Source organism: Pleurodeles waltl, chromosome 4_2, assembly GCF_031143425.1.
Source record: "Pleurodeles waltl isolate 20211129_DDA chromosome 4_2, aPleWal1.hap1.20221129, whole genome shotgun sequence".
NCBI classification, from domain to species: domain Eukaryota; kingdom Metazoa; phylum Chordata; class Amphibia; order Caudata; family Salamandridae; genus Pleurodeles; species Pleurodeles waltl.
In genome coordinates, this window is record NC_090443.1 from 70,854,207 (window position 1) to 70,872,612 (window position 18,406).

Below are 18,406 nucleotides of genomic sequence, written 5' to 3' on the forward strand. Positions count from 1 at the left end.
CATTATTTGACATAAAAAAGACAAAAATCAAATCAGTAGACCCATAGTTATGAATTTTTAAAACTTTTAGTAAAAACTATCACCTAGAAGATAAAAGCACCAAACACAGACATCTAGTAGTGCAAGACTGGGTCAAAGTAAAAAAATTATGGCTGACCGCAATGAAGCGCAGTTCGGATACAAGAAGTGTATTGGGCCCGATCAGCGCTTACCTTCTGACTTAGAAGAAATTTTGGGAAAAATGTTCTGAGAAGGTAAAGTTCTGTGGGGCAAGGCTTACAGCAGTTGACAGAGGAGGGAGCGCCGTCATCAGGGAATCTTCAGATTTCTACGTTCGGACTTGGTCTCTTTTTTGGAAGTCAAAAATCTTTAGCAGGATGAGGCAGAAGGCTATAGCCAAATACAGTTTCAGGGGTTCGGATATCCCTTTTGGGGAAAGGCCAGTAAACAGGGTTTGCTGGTGCTGAGAAGAACGTAGCAGTAGAAGCTGTGAAGTCAATACCACCGGCGACACACCTCAAGCTTATAGGCAGGCAGGGAAGACTCATCTCCTGGTTCTCAGAGCAGCTTATGACCAAAAATGTTCTTTGCCCTCAGATTTGGGTTTTGGCCATCTGGGTGCCTTTAGCACAGCAATCAAGGGTCCAGGTCTGGTAGGACACCACATGGGGGGTTCAGGACTCACTCAGGTTTGGCCTGGTGTGGGTTCAAGATAGTGGGAGTCTTTTGTGTTCCTTTTACTTTGAATAGGAGGCCAGCAACCTAACCCTCGGAGTTACTTTGGTAGTCCTGGGTTCGGGTGAAGATGCAGGGCTCAACAGCAGCACAGGCTTCTGAGGGTTCAAGGCAGACTCCAGGCAGGAAAACAGTCCTTCCAGGTACAGGAAAGCAGCCTTGCAGAGTGCACAGCAAGTCATAGCAGCAGGGCATCCTCTGAGAGTCCTTCCACAGGTTCAGGAGTGAACTAAAGAGTGGTCTGAAGGTCCTATTTTTATACCAAGTGCATTCTTTAAAGTTGGGAGAATTGTCTAGAGTTTTTTTTCTTTAAAATGCTTGGAATTTCCTGGCTCCTCTGCCTTGGGTCCAAGCTGGCTGCAGTGACAATGTGGAGGCGATAAGCCCCTCATATGAAGGCAGAGCACAGCCTATTGCATTGCAGGCGGCGGCAAGCTTCGTTCCCCATCCTGCCAGAACATGGCCCATGTAGGCATACCTAATCACTCTATTGAGTAAATGTCTGGGAGGGATTCATAAAGTCTAGGTATCAGTTATACGCAGTCATGGGGCCCAGGAGAGGCTGCAGGCACCAAATGCCTAAGGGCAGAAAAATGCCAACTTCCTAAAAGTGCCATTTTCAAAATTGTAGTATAAAATCTGACTTTACCATTAATTTTGTTATTACAATTTCATATACAACAAATATGAACTGTCTATCTGGTCTTAATAAAAAAATTAGCACTTAATAAATGTAATAAGGTAGCACAATGTTATCCTATGGAACAGATAGGCCTCACAGTAGTGAGGAACGAATTTAGGAGTTTTTCACTACCAGGACAGGTACAAATTAAAAGCACATATCCAATCTTTTAATTGCAATGCACTCTGCTCTATAGGCTACCCAGGGCCTATCTTGGGGGGATGTATATGCAATAAGAGGAGTTTTAAAGGCTTGGCAAGGGGATTATATTGCCAAGTCGAATTGGCAGTTAAAAACTGCATTCAGGCTGCAATGGCAGGCCTGCGACATGGTTTCAGGTGCTACTTACGTGGGTGACACAATAAGTGCTGCAATGCCCACCAGTAACATTTAAATTACAGGTCCTGGGTATATTATATACCACACTAAAAAGGATTTATTAGCAAATTAAATATGCCAATCAGGTGTAAGCCAATTAAACCAGGTTTAGGGATGTGAGCACAAGCACTATAGCACTTGTTAAATGGTAAAGTGCACAGAGTCCTAAGGTCACCAAAAACGAATTCAGAAAAAAGTGGAGGGTAAAAGGCTAAACGTTTGGCTGTGAACCTTCAGAGAGGACCAGGTCCAATAGTGAGTTGCATTTTATTCACTGTATGTACATTTATTTTATGTGTTCATCTTGACATTAATCCAATCCTCTTGAACCTAAGTTAGAGTTAGACCTTCTGGCCACTAAAAAGGTCCAACACCCTTCTTTTGCTGCCATTGTAGTCTTGTAAATGATCTCTCTATTGTCAATAAAGTTACAAGGCTCTTCTCAGCCACCAAAACCTGCACTATGCACAGGAGTCCAGCAGGCTTCCACCTCATCAATGATTTTCCCTTTACTGATGAGAATAATATTGTTAACCACATGTTCATTGATAAGATCTTCAGTAAGCACCTACTCTTTAACCACACCAACCTTATTGATAAAGACCTGCTTATTGACAACACCATATTCACAAAGAAAATAACTCAATTGAAAGGGCTCTGAAAACAAGAGTGTTGTCAAAATACTTTAGTATCTTTAGATTCCACACTTCAGCTTATTGTGTCTTCATACCTGTAAAGCACATTTCAATTTATCAATGGACCAGCTGAATTTGCATGCAAATCTTAGAGGTAGCAGATATAGAAGTATGCAACAAATGTGGGCTTAACCTTTTCAAATCACAATCAGGTGAATACTATTTAATTCTAGTAGAAGTGGGCAAAGAGCTTACTAAGGACAGCATCAATCTCACCATAGAATTTCAATACTTGTGCAGCAGGTCGGTCGTCTTCTTTTGTTCCCTTTCACTGTGACAGATGACCTCCATAGAAGGATTTAAGGACTGCGCACCCACCAGCATGTGTCCCACAATCACAATAGTGCTTAATTTGAGCCGGTGTTTTCCATTGTCGGCACCAGCACTTAATTGTGAACACCAGCACTTCTGACAGTCTGCCACGTGGTGGAGCTGTTTACATAATTTAGAGGTGAGAAGAACAACCGTTGTTTATTAATTCAATATACGTTAAAAGAGACAAATACCCACTGCCTAAGCCATTCTTATAGCTTTTGGGGGCCTGGAATAGTCTGAATTGTCACACTTGTAGGACTGTGATGGTTAGTAGTGTTGTTCGTACTGCTGTTGGCAGTGCTGTCAGGGGCAATGAGTGGTTCAAGCTGCAGTAGCCTCCTGACGACGGCCCCGGCTCTTATTTTATTGCAAATTAGACACAGGATCAGATGAGTTACCTCAACTAGTAGGTCAACTGGAGAATAGGCGGTGGTCAAAAAGCAATTCAGATTAAGTACATGAGTGGGCTCAACAATATGAGCTACAATTTTCAGGTTTGGAGGGGGACCGGGATAGAGAGGAGAGCCTGATTTGATTGTGCAAAGACTAGAGGACATCTCTTCAACAGTAAAAGGTGTAAATGGCTAAGATTCTCTTTAGGAATTCGTTTTGCAGATTATTTGGTAAGTGCTGGATGGATTGAAGAAGTGTCAATGATGGGAAAACGATTCTTGAACTTTTCCATCTTGTTTTTGAAGATTTCAGCAAGGGAATCCTCAAAGCTCTTTAGAAGCAGTCACTACCGCCCTTGGGCATGTGGGCAACTAAGCTCATTCATAGTGTCAAAAGTCGACTTAATTCTGTTAAGGGATTCATGATCTGTAATAATCACATCTAGTACAGGGTAGTGTTTTCTATACATTTTAAGTTAAGCTTTGCATTGTGACATCAGTGAGAGATCATAGCTAATGGACCCCTAATACTCTGTTTTCATACAAAAACATTTCAGAGGTTGCACTTCTGAAGTAACCCAAGGTACTGAACACTGTTTTCTTTTAAATTTAAAGGCTTAAATTGTGTGGGAAGTTCAAAAGTACTCGGAATCTAGCTATTAAATTGTGACATTCTGTTCTCAGGATTGTCTTCCAGTGGCCAGGTTTTACATTTGAGTTCAATGGCGAGAAACTTATAGGATAGTATAGATCATGGGCAGTTCTGCTTTCACCAGGCTCCCGCATACAGGAAATATAACACATTTGTTTAAGTCTTTCAAATACTCCAACAAGGGGCAGCAATATTGAATAACGTCATTGCACCCTGATCTCAGCCTTCATCATGCCTGTCATAATAAACTAGCCAAGCTGCACATACACAGGCTTGCTGCACAATTCATGAGAGGGGTTGCAGCAACAACTGCACTTTCACGGGACATTTGCAAGCTGACAATATGACCGACCTGTCACCACGTCTCAAAATATTGCTGTTTGGATGTATAAGCCAGAAAATAATTAAGGGCTGGACAAGCAGTGTGCAGGGGCTTCCTTCAATAAGGCGAGCCTCTCCCACTCACCCTTTCACACAGGATACATGTTTACTACTCTTGATCCCATCTTCTTAATCTGTGAAAAAGTTAACAACAGAGCAGAAAAGGTTACTTGCCTGTAACCACAGTTTTCCAACATTTGTTTCTTTCATTGATTCACATGTGACTTTCAAGTTCCTCTGTTGTGAAGGTTTTTCTCACAAACCTTATATAGTTGTGCTAAAAGACTTGTAGAACTGTGGCCTCTAGCGCAGTGGGACTCATAGCTTGTGACTATATTTGTGACCAAAATTATGAGTTGGTTGAGACAGTAGTAATAGAGTGTTAAAAGTGTGCTCATTTTTGCTAGTATATCTACAAATGTAACACGTATTTTCAGCCAGGCAACAAGGACTGATTCAAGCATGTGAATCTATGAAAGACACCAATGCTTCCAACAATTGGCCCCCTGTCCTATCTCAGGCCAAATGTCAGCAAAACAGGTGTCCTTTTCCATGGTTCATTTACCTTGGTTTGCTAGGTCAATTACGTAACATAGGACATGTCTCTCAATCTAACTGTCCTTCAATGGAGCCTACCCTAGCACATTGCACTACTTGTGCTGTGGTTGTGGCCAGCCCTAGATTATTGTAAAGCAGGCCTCCCTGTAAAGACCCAACAAAACTGATAATAGCACACAGCTGTGCACTTCTTCTCCTCTTCACCTAAAAAAGACACAACTAAATTGCTAGTGTTTTCTTTGCACAACCCTATGCCTCGACTGATCAAACTTCAGAGTCCTTGGTCTAGTGTATCAACGCAGGCATGTATGTAGGTATACAGCTATAAAGCAACGTAGTACAGGGAAGATCAAAGGATATTTGGCACAACAGTCAGAGCTGCTGACTTCAAGTGTGGGGAACCCACTTCAAATCCCAGCCTCTGTTAACATTTTCTGATCCTGGGTAAATCCTATAATCTCCCTTTGTTTAAAAATATGTAACACCAGGCTCTCTGTTAAAGCCCTTTAATGCATTTGAGCCACGTTCTGTCTATTTAAAACTGAAAGAAAGATGGACATCCGTGGGGATGACACTGAAAGATGCGATAAAAGCAAAAAGCAGGAATTGAGCAATGGGGTAATGATGAGGTGTTGTCTGAAGATCTGGGCCTTTAGTTGAGTAGCTTTAAACATGGGTACTTCTCCAGGTTTGTTAATTCCATTCCTTTCATGCAGAATTCTAAGGTAGATCCAGTAGCGGCTCGCAGGTCTCCGAGGGGGTGGGCGAGGCGCTGGAGGGGGAGAGGGGGTGGCACAACATAAAATTTTAAAAAATATATATAAAAAAAACGTACCTCTGCTCCCGCGATACACCGCACCGTTCCTCTCCTCTTCTGTCTCACTCCTCCACAGGCTCCCAGCCTGTCCTGCGCCCAATCCTGATGCTGCTCAGAGCAGCATCAGGATTGGCTGGGAGCGCCCAGCAAGGGCGCTCCCAGGCAGACTGGGTGCCTATGCAGGCAATCTCCAGCCCAGCAACCATGTTGCTCGGCTGGGGAGACCCTTCTGTGCATGTGTGTTTGGCCGGCCTAAGACGGCTGGCCAAACATACCTGCATTGTGAGGGGGAGTGCTGAGCACTCCCCCTTTTTGCTCGTCACCCCCGTGGCTCCACCCCTTTTCACCTAAAACTATAATCAACATTGTTGATTATAGTTTTTGGGGAAAAGCTTTGCAGCTGCTGGCGGGGGGGGGAGGCACGCTCTGCTTCTGAGGGCCAGCGTGTCACTGAAGGAGCAAGCCACCTTTCTTTCTGGCTTGAGCTGCAAACAAATCAGTTTCCAGGGCAAGGGAGGTCTTTCCCCATCTTTTTCTGTATAGGTTTTCCTTTACAAATCTGCCACTGCTGGTACTGCACCCCAAAATAACTAGAAAACCACCAAGATAGAAGTTACAAAAGAGATACACTGACATAAGAGCTCCTTCTACGCTGCCAGCCAAGCTGCAGGGTACCACGCGCATCAACAGAGATTGTGTTTTCATCCAATAGTTCTTTCTTTATTGGCTGGTAAGCAGTGACATATTATAAGGTTTGGTGACCTCTGTCATCTTTGTTAATGCTAAGCAAGCTACGTCATCGCAAGAGCATTGACCTAAAAACTCATTGTACAATGTCATAGAAGCGCAGTGAGGTAGGACCTCGATCCACAAAGTCAAACATGGCCGCAAATTAGAGGCACGTTATCGATTTCATAATACCAAACAAATCTGTGGCACATCAGGCACAGTGACGAGGTGCCTCTCTCGCAATGTCAAACAAGCAGCAACAAAGGGCATTTTGTAGCCTGTGAGCTTGTTTGGCAGCGTAAAACAAACAGTGACATAGTGAGACTGGTGAGCTAGCGCTTTTCCTGCAGCCACAACAATGCACAACCACTTCAGAGCACTCCTTCTACAAGGCTAAGAGCACTGTGGCATGGTAGGAAAGCCTACCCTCTGAAATGTTGACTTATTGTAGAAGAGAACGACATCACTAATGTGCACGTATCCTGCATTAATGCTTACCATCACCTAAAGCAGGTCAGACACTGCAAGTGCTCCATTAACTTCTGTAGCTGCTTAGATGTGCAGGTTAAAAACGGAGAAAGGCACAGATAGATCACCTTGTCTCTAGGAACTGGAGTTTGCCCTTTAAAGCAACCAGGCTGCATCACTGTCACACAGTGCATTGCAGCCATTTAGTCCAACGTTCTGCTCCGTAAGCAAGGGTCGCTCCCAGATGGACTAGACCGTTAGATAGTTGATTATTTAAACTTCAATATTAGTGTTTGAAATTGACTTCTATTATCCCAGTGACCATGTTAGTATTCTGTGGCTTGTGTGCAGTCTGTGATGGGAAAAAGTCTGAAATAGACAACCACGGAGTCTGCTTAATGCCTCTTCTGGAAAGCCCTTACGTGGTTGCATGTCTGATTTGACAAACGTCCTTTGAAAGACTGAGGTACAGAAAGTTAATCTGGATTAAAGGGAAGCTTTTGGGTACTTCTGGGTGCTCCAGAATTCCTTTTGAAATATAAGATGCAGGATAGCTCATGTTCCCATAATGGTTCTTGCTGGTATGTTTTGGGACATCTCTGGGAGATATTCAGGATCCCTCTTTGCCATCACCATATGACATCAAGGTGCTTGAAAGCGACAACTAACTCAAAGCTCAGTTGTTGCTCGATTTCAAAGATCTCCAAGTATAAACATTAACTGAAGAGACTTCCTCAAGGTCAGTCACAGCCGAGGGCACTAAAGAAAGCTCTGAAAACGCTGATTCTGCTTGATCTAGACTGTGGCCAGGACACAGATATTGACAAGGGGGGTCTCCCTAAGGCACTGGACAGGAGTTCCCGACAAGACTGGATCTTGCTTACCACAGGCCTCTTTCTGAAGATGATTCAAATGAGACAGCACATCCTTCCAGGCCTGAGGCTCCAGATCCAAGTTATCTTTTGATCACCCATTGGTGAGATCTGTAGAGCAGCCACTTGGAGGACAGGCCATACATCTACCAGACACTACTGTCTGCCTACTCTCAACACTGGTGGCGTTTCATTTAAAACAGGAGTTAGGAAATATTGTGAAGCTAATCTGGTGTAATTTGCATTTAGGGTTCATTGAATCTTGGTCAATAACCAAAAGAGAAAGCTTAGATACGAATAGTTTTTTTTTTTTTTTAATATGTTTTTCCTTAGACAGTGTTTAAGAGATCCCTCACGCAACTTGAGATACAGTGTTTTTCATTTATGGAAGATACCTAAGATGGAGAATTGGAATTTCATGTAAGTAACTTTTCCTTTTGCATCTCTTGCAGCCTCCCTATGTCCATTGTGGACTTGCCCAGCAGTTGAGTTTTAATGCAGGAGTTCACAGATGGGGCAATAGTCTCACATGTATACTTTGTGTGCCAGACCCAAATTGAGCCATTTATGGCTATCACATACAAAACAACTATCTGGCTGCACTTGTGGAAGTGATGATATGGACTGGGGTTGGGGTGTAGTGAGCAGATACCTGCACAATGAAATTCTCTCAGAAAGATGCCCTTAGCCTTTAAAAGACCCGGGGACCTCCCTATTCTGACTATGACTATCACTGGGACTTTTACTAAACCTTCCCCCGGACGGTAAACTGGGGAGCAAGTACAGAAGTCATAATATTATACTTGTGCTCGGCAGCTGCTTTGTTCTTGCTTGAGTCTTTTGTGGATGTCCTTGCAGTCGTTGGGCCCTGCGCCCCTACTTTATGTACCAGTGCCTGGGGTCCACCAACACAGTCTTTCTTCTCTCCTCAGCTAAACCACATAACCCGATGATAAATGCTGGAGCTATAGTCATCTGCTCTCTGATTAAGGTAAGAGCTAGCCATGTAACAACCCCACAACCACAATTGCAACACCAACTTCTGTCACCACCACTGCCACCACTGGCAGGATCACTTCCACCACCAGCATCACCACATTCACACTCCACACTCACTTCCACAACCTCAATATCTACTACGCACGTTCCCACTTCCACTTCCACTTCCACTACTTCTATCACCATCTCCCCACCATCCTCCACCTGCCACCTCACTATCACCACCACTGCAACATGGATTACTTCTGCCACCAGCACAACCTCCAATTCAACATTCCACAGCTACATCCAACTTCACCTGTTCCACCCACACCAAAAGGTCAGCCACTGCTTCTATTTGCAACACCACTTCCCTCACCAGTCTTTCAATGTTCCCACTAAGTACACCACCACCTACACTTCCTACACCATTTCCACTACAAACAGCCCAACTATAAGCAATTTTGAACCCATTTGCACACCACTGCCTGTTTCAACTCATCTTCTGGCATTTTCATCAGCTCCACCACTATTGCCTCCACATTTTTCCACCATGACAAGCAGTACTGTTTTCTCGAATAGTACAACTTCCACGATTACGATTGTCACGTTACCACCACTTCCACCATCATCACAACTTCCAGCACCTCCACCAGGCACAACACACCCACCATATTCTCCATTACCCCCTCGTCCCTCCCTAACTTCAAGTCATAATAAATTGAGGCAGTCCTGCCTCGATAGACACACCAGCCCTTTGAATCATGTTATAAAATCCCCTCCCTGCATTGCTCCTCTTGTTTTTTCCTGTCTTGGACCAACCCTACCTGTCGGTGGTTGCCAAGCCTCGAGATTGCTCAGAGTGATCATTTTTAGGGGCGAGCGCAAAACGCTCCGTCCCTCTTCTAATCTCTCTTTAGGGGCATTTTAACCATGCCCATGTTACGTCAGTCACTTTCATTGGTTCGTGGCTTGCCTTTTAAAATCTGCTTGTTTTCATTTGTAAAAGGCATGCTTATGTAATGCCTTTTCCGGTGTTTAGCCCTCCTCGAGCGCACCAGTAAACTACTGGAAACATACGAGGCTCCATGTTTTCCATATGGTTTCTGGACTACGTTTTCACTTTATTTCACATTGCGATCACACTGTGTTTTAACAGCGCGATTGCGTCGTTTTTTTTCCCCATTTAATGTGGGAAAAAAAGTCCAGTTAGGAGTTTACAACGCCAATAGCTCTAACTCGACGTAATACGAGACCCATTGCATTGCAAATGCTTGTTTATTATTGTGTGGTCTGTGATAGCGCAGCCTTGTAGGGTAGGCTGTCACAGGAACCTTCTTTATTTATGTTGTAATGGTGTACTAGCGTGCAGAACTGCTTGCATCTTCCTGAGCTGCTGAGATGAAGTCCGTCCTGCTCAGGGGTGGATCGGGGTGCATGTCCAGGTGAAGGGTGACATGCTGCTGGTTTTGAAGTCTGGTCCACAGCACGGCTGCCTTCAGCTTTTCTCCAGATAAGAGCCTGAAGTGGCTCATCCATTCCCTTTCTATTAATCCAAGGTTTTTGCGTGAATTTAACCAGTAGGTCAAAAAGGAAGTACATTTTGCATTGGTCAGTTGTATGGCATTTGTGGCTGTGATTGGCTATTCCTGAAGCAATTTAGGGGTATTTAGCCAGGTGTTTGCCTCTTTTTACTGTCACTTGTGGACCAGACATGGAGGTTAATCGACTTTTCAAACGGAGGCATATTCTTTCATCAATTTCAGATGAGGAGGGTCTGATTCCAGCGAGGAAATCCAGGTCGCACAGTACGGAGCCTCCTCCTGACGATGCTGAGACCTCCATGACTCCAGCGGGCATCCAGAAGATGACTGACTTGGTAGTTATGAAGGTTTTGGCAGCTCAGTCCAAACTAAAGAAAGGATCACAAAGAGCAAGATCTCCTCCCCTCTCTCTTCTTTCCAGTCGGATGCTGAAACCTCTTCTGGAAAGTACGTGAGGAGAGAGAAAGTGATGGATGTTTTGTCTTATGTAAATCAATATTTGGATTTCCCTCCTTTCCAAAGAGAAACAAATGAGGAGGGTTTGTTTCTGCAGTGTATTAAACCTTCTTTCATGGCAATGCCCTTCACAGCAGGCAGTTGCTGCTGGCGGCTTGAAAAAGGGGCGGGGGAATAAAACGAAAATAAACAATTGAAACAAATAAATAATCTTACCTGAATGTCACAGCCACCCTCCGCAGCTCCTGCTGCTGCTGGCGGAGGAGCCACCCTTGTAGGGTTCAAGGACTTGGTTGTATATGAATGGAGGGAACTGAATAAGGCATCCATTCCCAGATTCCTTCAAAAGTTATATATGACGGAGCAGAACGAGAATACCTTGACACATTGTACTAAGGTAAATGCCATCTTTGCTACTTTGATTGGAAGAAACTCCATTAATCCTGACAATTGCACACCATCTAAGACCACTGATGGGAAGATGAATGGTGTGCTAAGAAAGGCTTTTTCTTGAGAAAATCTGGCCTTAAGAGCAAGCGCATAATCGACATATGTTGCTCAGTCATTGGTTAAAGACTTTGACAATCTCTCTATGGCAATTTGAAAGGGTACGGATTGTACGGAGTTGTTATTGGCCATTGAGCAACAACGTAAATTGCTGGCAGACATTTTGTCTGATACTGTCAGGGCTACAAGTGTGATGGTCTCTGCATGCGGACACTTACCGACAAGAGCTTGGAAAGCTGATCCAGCAGAGAAGGTAGCTTTGTTGAAGATGCTCTTATACTGTTTGGGAAACAATTAGAAAGTATCAATATGAAGACTTATAAGAAGCGTATGCATGCCCTTCCAACATAAAGGAAAGTTTTCCTCATCTGTTAAAAAGAAGAGGAACTATTCCTTAAGATCCTCTCCTAAAGGCGATAAAAGGAATTGATTGGACAGAAAGAGAAGTCCTATGTAAAGAGCGATTTCTCCAAACAGGTGTTACAAACCAAGACAAAATCCTGAAAACCGTGGGGATCTGGGTTTTCCAATACAGGCAAGGATTTGTCATTTTCTTCACTTATGGAAAAATGCTGCTTCAGACCGATGGGTAGTGGATGTGATTCAAAACGGATATGTAATAGACTTTCTGATTTGGTCTCCACGTACAAGACCCCTAGTGACTTGCATTCCAAAAGATCCAAAAAAAGAAAGAAGCGTTTTAAGACATTATTCAAGTTGTGTTAAACAAAGAGACAATAGTCCTAGTCCCAGAAGAAGAAAGGGGCAGAAGAACGTTTTCAATCCTATTTTTGGTCTGAAAGGTTTCGGGTTCTTTCAGAATAGTACTGGACTTAAAGTGGGTAGATACATGGGTGAAAACTACATATTTCTGGATGGTGACTTTACATGCAATAATCCCTATGGTCAACAAGGGTGCTTTTCGTGCTTCTGTAAATCTGCAAGACTTTTATCTACACATGCCCATCAGAAAATCTAATCAGAAATTTCTGAGGTTCGCCATTGAGGATCACCATTTCCATTTCACGGTTCTGCCCTCTGGGCTGAAATCAGTCTTTACAAAAATGCTGGATCTGTTGGCAGCTTTTCTGCACAGGGAAGGGATCTACATTTATCTATATATGGATGATTGGCTTATTCAGGGCAGTCAAGGGATCTTGTATCAACACATGTAGAAAGAATCCCTTCAGTATTGCAAGACCATGGGTTCCTCATCAATTGGAAACAGTCACAGTTGGAACCCACTTAATATTTATGTTTCATAGAAGCAAAGTTTCAAACAGAACTGGGATTGTGTCTCTCTCAGACACTCAGTACTTAAGTTCCAGTCTCACGTAAGGGATCTCATTGCTCAAGACGCTCCCAAATTTTCTTCCGTGATGCAGATCCAGGGAGACCTAGCTGCCACAGTCTTTGTAGTTCCCTGGCCCAAATTCCATCTGCATCTGCTGAGGCGGTTTTGATGATTTCTCTAGGAAAATAAGTAGTGATGATAAACAGAGGCAAGTCTATCAGGGTGGGGAGCATGGCTAGGAGTGAGACAGATTATGGTGTTTTGGACCGTAACACAAAGTCAGAAATCCTCAAATTGGCAAGAATTGGAAGCGTCAGCAGACCTCTGAAACTTTAGCCCGTTTTTTGTGTCAGAAATGTTCTGATTCAAACAGACAGTATTACAGCCAAGCCTTGTCAACAGGCAAAGAGGGACAAGATCTCAGGCTTTGGATGTGACCTCAGACAGTCTGTTTCTCTAGGCTCAGAAAACACTAAGAGCCATTCACATTCCAGGGATCAGCAATGTGATGGCAGATGCATTAAGTCAAGAGATCCCATCATCGACTCATTTTTCTCTTCATCCTCAATTTTCACACAACTGGTTCAGAAAAAGGGAATGCCTGTGTTGGATCTTTTTGCGACAGCAAGCAATGCAAATGTAAAGATATTTTGTTCCAGCACTCGGGAAACAAAGACTTGTATGGGCGGTGAACTCTCTGCAGTGGCAGTTCCTCTATTTGGGAAGAGCAGCGTGCCCCCTCGCTCCGGCTGCAAGCGCACCAAAGGTAAAACTTTAAATCGTAATCAAATGAATTTCTCAACATTTTATCTTTCTCTGCTGCTGGCCTGAGCAGTGTTTGAGAGCAAGACTAGTGCTGCTGACTGGCAGCAGGGGCGGAATGGTGCTCACTCGAGTTTAAAATGCGGCCAGTTGTCGTGCGACTGCCAGCCTGGCATGCACACTGTAAACCTCTTCATCCTGAGCTGTCTTACAAAGCTGGCTGGAAAGCAGGCACAGACCCCCAGTGCCTGAGGGAGTGTCGAGTCAGCCCGCCTCAAACCGATATTAGCACTTCTCTCATGCTGCCTAACATTATCAGCAGCATGAGAGCAGCTCCTGGATTGGTAGAGGGGAGTTGGCTGAGACTCCAGGACTCATGCTTGGACTGCAGAAGAGAACACTGAGAATGCACGGGTAGGTAAACATTTTATCTCTTTCATTATTACTTTTTGGACCCACTGACAGGCACTCTAAGAAACTTGCATTGCCTTCAGCCTCCCCTCCAGAGCTCTCAATCATGACCCGTTATAAACAAAAAACTGGTTCGTCGCAGAGCCTGTCACTGGGTTAAAATTCAATTTACTCACTGACGTCCCTCCATTATTATATGTCACCGCCCACCACTGACTGTCGTGTAGACGGCCGTTCCGCCTCCTCTGTGCTTTTTACCCATTTCCCCTGATCCAGTCCATTCTAGTGAGGCTCAGGGGGTTGTCAGTTCAGGTGATATTAAGAGCTTCCTCTTGGCCTGAGCAAATTGGTATCCTCCTTTGATGACTCTGAAAGAGAGTGGCATATCCCTGTAGTCCCATCTCTCATATCATTTATTTTCCTGAATCATCAGACTGTGTGCAGACTACATTTCACAGACTGGAAGGCGAGAGGGGTGGTCTGATTCAGAAGGGTTTATCAGATGGGCTAGCATTCACTTTGGAGGCCTCAAGAAAGCCTTAGACACTTAGGTCATATGCTAAACATTGGAGATCCTTCTTTGTGTGGTGCACGCATAGGCAGTTATATCCCACAAAGGTTGATTTCATTCAGGTTCTGCAGTTTCTCAAAGATGGAGCTTTGATGAGGTTGGAGGTGGCTTCCTTGAGGGATCAATAGGCTGCTTTCACAGTGTTCAGAATTTCTTTGGTTTTTCGGTAATTTGAAGGATGATGAAGATCTGGTTCTTTGCCTTTTTAAGCGTATTTCTAATGTCAGTCTGGACCACCATAAGCAGTGTCCGACATGGAATTTGGAGCTAGTCCTAGGGGAATTGGTTGATTCTTCTTTTGAGCCTCTGAAAGAGATGGATGATGATTTAGAGATTTTCTTTGTAGTCGCCATTACAACGTCAAGAAGATTGAGAGAACTCAGAGCTCTCTCTCATAAATTTCCTTACTGTAAGATTTTTCCAGACAGAATAGTTATAAGGCTGCTACCTTCTTTTACTCAAAAAATTGACTCTTTACTTCATAGGTACCAGGAGTTGATATTGCCTGAGATGTTTCCTGTTCCTGTTTCAGAGAAGGAGTAGAAGCTATATGTGTTAGCTGTATAAGTTGAGCTCTTCTAATATACTTGCAAAATGTTGCCCCATTCAGAATTTCTGAATCTCTTTTTGTTCATTTTAGAAACACAAAGGAAGTTAAAAACCTTATACTACTTCTCGAAGTGTTTGGGTGAGGACACTTATTCCTCTAGCTTTTGGGTAAGGAGTCAGGTTACCCCTCCTGGGATTCAGGGTAAATCCACCCGCATTCTGTCATCATCAGGGGCTGAAGTTCAGGGAGCTTCCATTGCAGAGATGTGCAGTGCAGTGACATGGTCTTCTCCTTCCACTTTCAGGACTTCTCAGGGTGTGGAATTGGCTGAGGTGTAGGGAACCAAGGTGCCTTGTTCTATGGAGTAATAGTACATTGTCCTTGTCTGAGCCTCATTGTTTATCGTCATTGTTAAATACACGAGTGGGGATTGTACAGAATTCTCAGTTGTCTGTCTTATTGCTTGCAGGCTTCTCAATTCCGAAGCAATTTAAGTGAGGGAAGGGCGAGGGGGTAATGCCTCCATTACCTACCTGGTGATTGCTTTACTGCGAGTACTACTCCCTCGCTTCAGTTCATACATCCCTCCCGCGTTCCCTCACTACTAAACTGGAGGAGCAACGGGAGGGAGGGGCTTTTATAACATAATTAAAAGGGGTGGGTTGTCTAGGGAGGCAGGGCTGCCTCAATCTGTCATGAATTGAAGTGATGGAGTAGTGCAATTACCAAGTAAGTGATTGAGGCATTAACACCCATTACCACAGCTCACTGCAAACCGGAGCATCACTTTCAACCCCGTTACCCCCAGTGCTGTTACCCAGGCCGCCAGTCAGGTGCATTATCAGAGCTGTTTGCAGATAGAAGAAAGTATTCTAAGAGCAGGGAGTGGGGGAGCTGCAGATAAGGTGCGAGGTACGTCGGCAGAGCTACCTGTGGATTCCAGTGCTAGAATAGCAGGGGGGCTGCAGGTCACGACTTAAATCACCCGGAGTGCTACACAGAAATAGTCCACTCGTTTTTAGTGAACGTGCAGCGTGGCGTCTTTGGCCCGGTACTGGAATCGCAGAGAAGCGACAGTCCAGGGTTGATGCGCACTGGGTGCCAGTACTGGAATAACAGAGTGGATGATGTGTGCTCAGTCCCGTACTCTAATAGCAGGGTGTTCGTAGTGCAGTGCTGAGGTGCCTCGGTAAGAGTGTAAGCAAAAGTAGTTCTGACTTTCCGTTGGAACTCCTGGCCTTGCTTTTTAGAAATCTGTAATAATCCTAGACACCAGTAAAAAAACGCACCGTCCCTGTACCCCGTGACTTGCTTGTGGGGCTGTGCGAGTTCACTAGACTGTGTTGAGCAACTTCGTTCCCCCTCCCACCCGCAGAATCCAATCCGGCGTCGGTTGCGTAACCCACAGTAATAAACAACGGTCATGGTAGAAGGGTGGTGTCATTCCGTCTCACTCCCGGGGCCGCCCTACAAAGAGCCTTGGGTTTTACATGGCGACAGCTGAATTCTGGCGCGATGAACTCCAGCACGAGGCTGCCGGCGTGCTGAGTGATAAATGTACAACCATCGTGATCGGGTTGGTGGTCGCATCTCGTGTACAGCTCACATCTTCCTGAACACCACAGCCCATAGCCTAGTGGACAGTATGGGCCTGATTACAACTTTGGAGGACGGTGTTAAACCGTCCCAAAAGTGGCGGATATACCACCTACCGTATTACGAGTCCATTATATCCTATGGAACTCGTAATACGGTAGGTGGTATATCCGTCACTTTTGGGACGGTTTAACACCGTCCTCCAAAGTTGTAATCAGGCCCTATGTTACCCTATTCGGATTTTAATGCACCCCACAAAACTTTCAACCCACCGCGAATCTCGCCTAACTCGATACTATAAGACAGCTATTGCCACTTTTCCCAACTTGCACACAAACCCAACCCCTCTCTGGAAAATTCTTCTTCTGAAGCGCCCCACATAGGGGAGTAAGCACTATATTTAAATGCTGCAGAACAATACAACAATTGCTCTTTGTTAAGGACTGCAGCTGTCCGATGCCCATGTCCACAAGCTTACCCAGTCCTATTTGTGGGATGAGCAAATCACGTTCACCTCAATTTCCGGCACATGCCCACTTCCGGCAAAGCAGCCATGACTTCTGCCACCGCCCACCATACAACAGCTACCACTTCCACACCCCAAGCCCTCCCCAAGCCCGGTTCAGGTAGCACCTCTCCGGCCACCACTTTCACCACCACACCCAACACCAGTTTCCACCACTACCCACACCTTCACAACCACAGCAAATACCACGCCTTCTGGAGAAAGTAACATTTCAGGCTAAGAGTCTCAATGGCTCAGTGTATAAACTGGAGAACTGCTCCATCCACCACTGCTACATAGCGCTACTGTCAGCAGCCACTGATGCTGAGGGGGCAGGGGCGCCCCGTCCTTTGGGGATAATTTACGCCACGCAGTTTCAGTGGTTAGTTACAAAGTAAAAGAGTGAGTTCAATTGCTGCGAGGGCCTAATTTGGAACATGGTGGAAGGTTTACAAGAAGGAACTAATTGGGAGGGGGCTGGGGGGAGACAGTATGTAAAGTAAATGGTGACCTTTGCCTTACAGACTCCGGTGTTGCGTATTTTCACTGTGTAAAGGAAACTGTTAAATAACGCATTTTCTGCATTATTGTTCTTTTCTTTAACCAGAGCTGTAAGATGTACACTGATGAGGTGTGAGTATCTCATTACCTCTTATTTATCTATTATTATTCCGCTAGTTGCAGATTTGCATTTCTCTTGAGTAATTCAGGAACACAAATATCAGAAACCTACAGGGAAAAGAAGACTAGGGGCACGATGTACGAAGCATTTTGAGGTCGCAAACGCAATTGCAAAAATACTTTTTCTCATGTACAAACCATCAATTGTGATTCGGTAACAAGTTACTAAGGGCCACATGTACAAAGCTTTTTTTTTTCTCATTGCAAACGGCCCGATTCACAGAACCGGGCCGTTTACAACAAGAAAAAAGCATTTTGCGACGCACAAACCCAATTTAGCAATTCTGTAATCTCTTTACCGAACCTCAGAAAGGGTTTGCGAGACGCAATTAGTAAAGGGCGTTCCCTTCATAATTGCGAGGCTCAGTGCGATGTTTGATTGTTTTGTGACCGTGAATGCGGTCACAAAACAATCGCAGATAACACCAATTTCAAATTGGTGCTACCCAATTCACAAACGGGAAGGGGTCCCCAATGGACCACTTCCCCTTTGTGAATGGATGCAAAAATATTTTTTCAGAGCAGGCAGTGGTCCCACGAACCACTGCCTGCTCTAAAAAATGGAAAGAAAACTTTTCTTTTTTTTAAAAAATGCATCCCATTTTCCTTTAAGGAAAACAGGATGCATTTGAAAAAACACTGCTTTATTTAAAAGCAGTCACAGACATGGTGGTCTGCGGTCCCCAGCAGGCCACCATCCCTGTGACTGCGGCCAATGGTGTCGCAAATTGCAACCTACCTCATGAATATTTATGAGGTAGGTCATTTGTGACCCCATTGGGAATTGAAAGCAGTGTCATTGACACTGTTGTACATCAGGTTTTGGGACTCGCAATTTGTGGTTTGCAAAACCTGATATTTGTATGTGTGGCCCTGA

General features: G+C 44.5%; 1 protein-coding gene across 1 annotated transcript in view; it reads left to right on the forward strand.

Annotated features, from left to right (window-relative positions):
* Window positions 1–18,406, forward strand: part of GLS2 (glutaminase 2) — a 208,452-nt gene that overhangs the window by 118,311 nt on the left and 71,735 nt on the right. Inside the window, exon 7 of the mRNA XM_069230693.1 lies at window positions 8,607–8,665. Coding sequence (XP_069086794.1) covers window positions 8,607–8,665 — 59 coding nt within the window. The remainder of the gene's footprint in view (window positions 1–8,606; window positions 8,666–18,406) is intronic.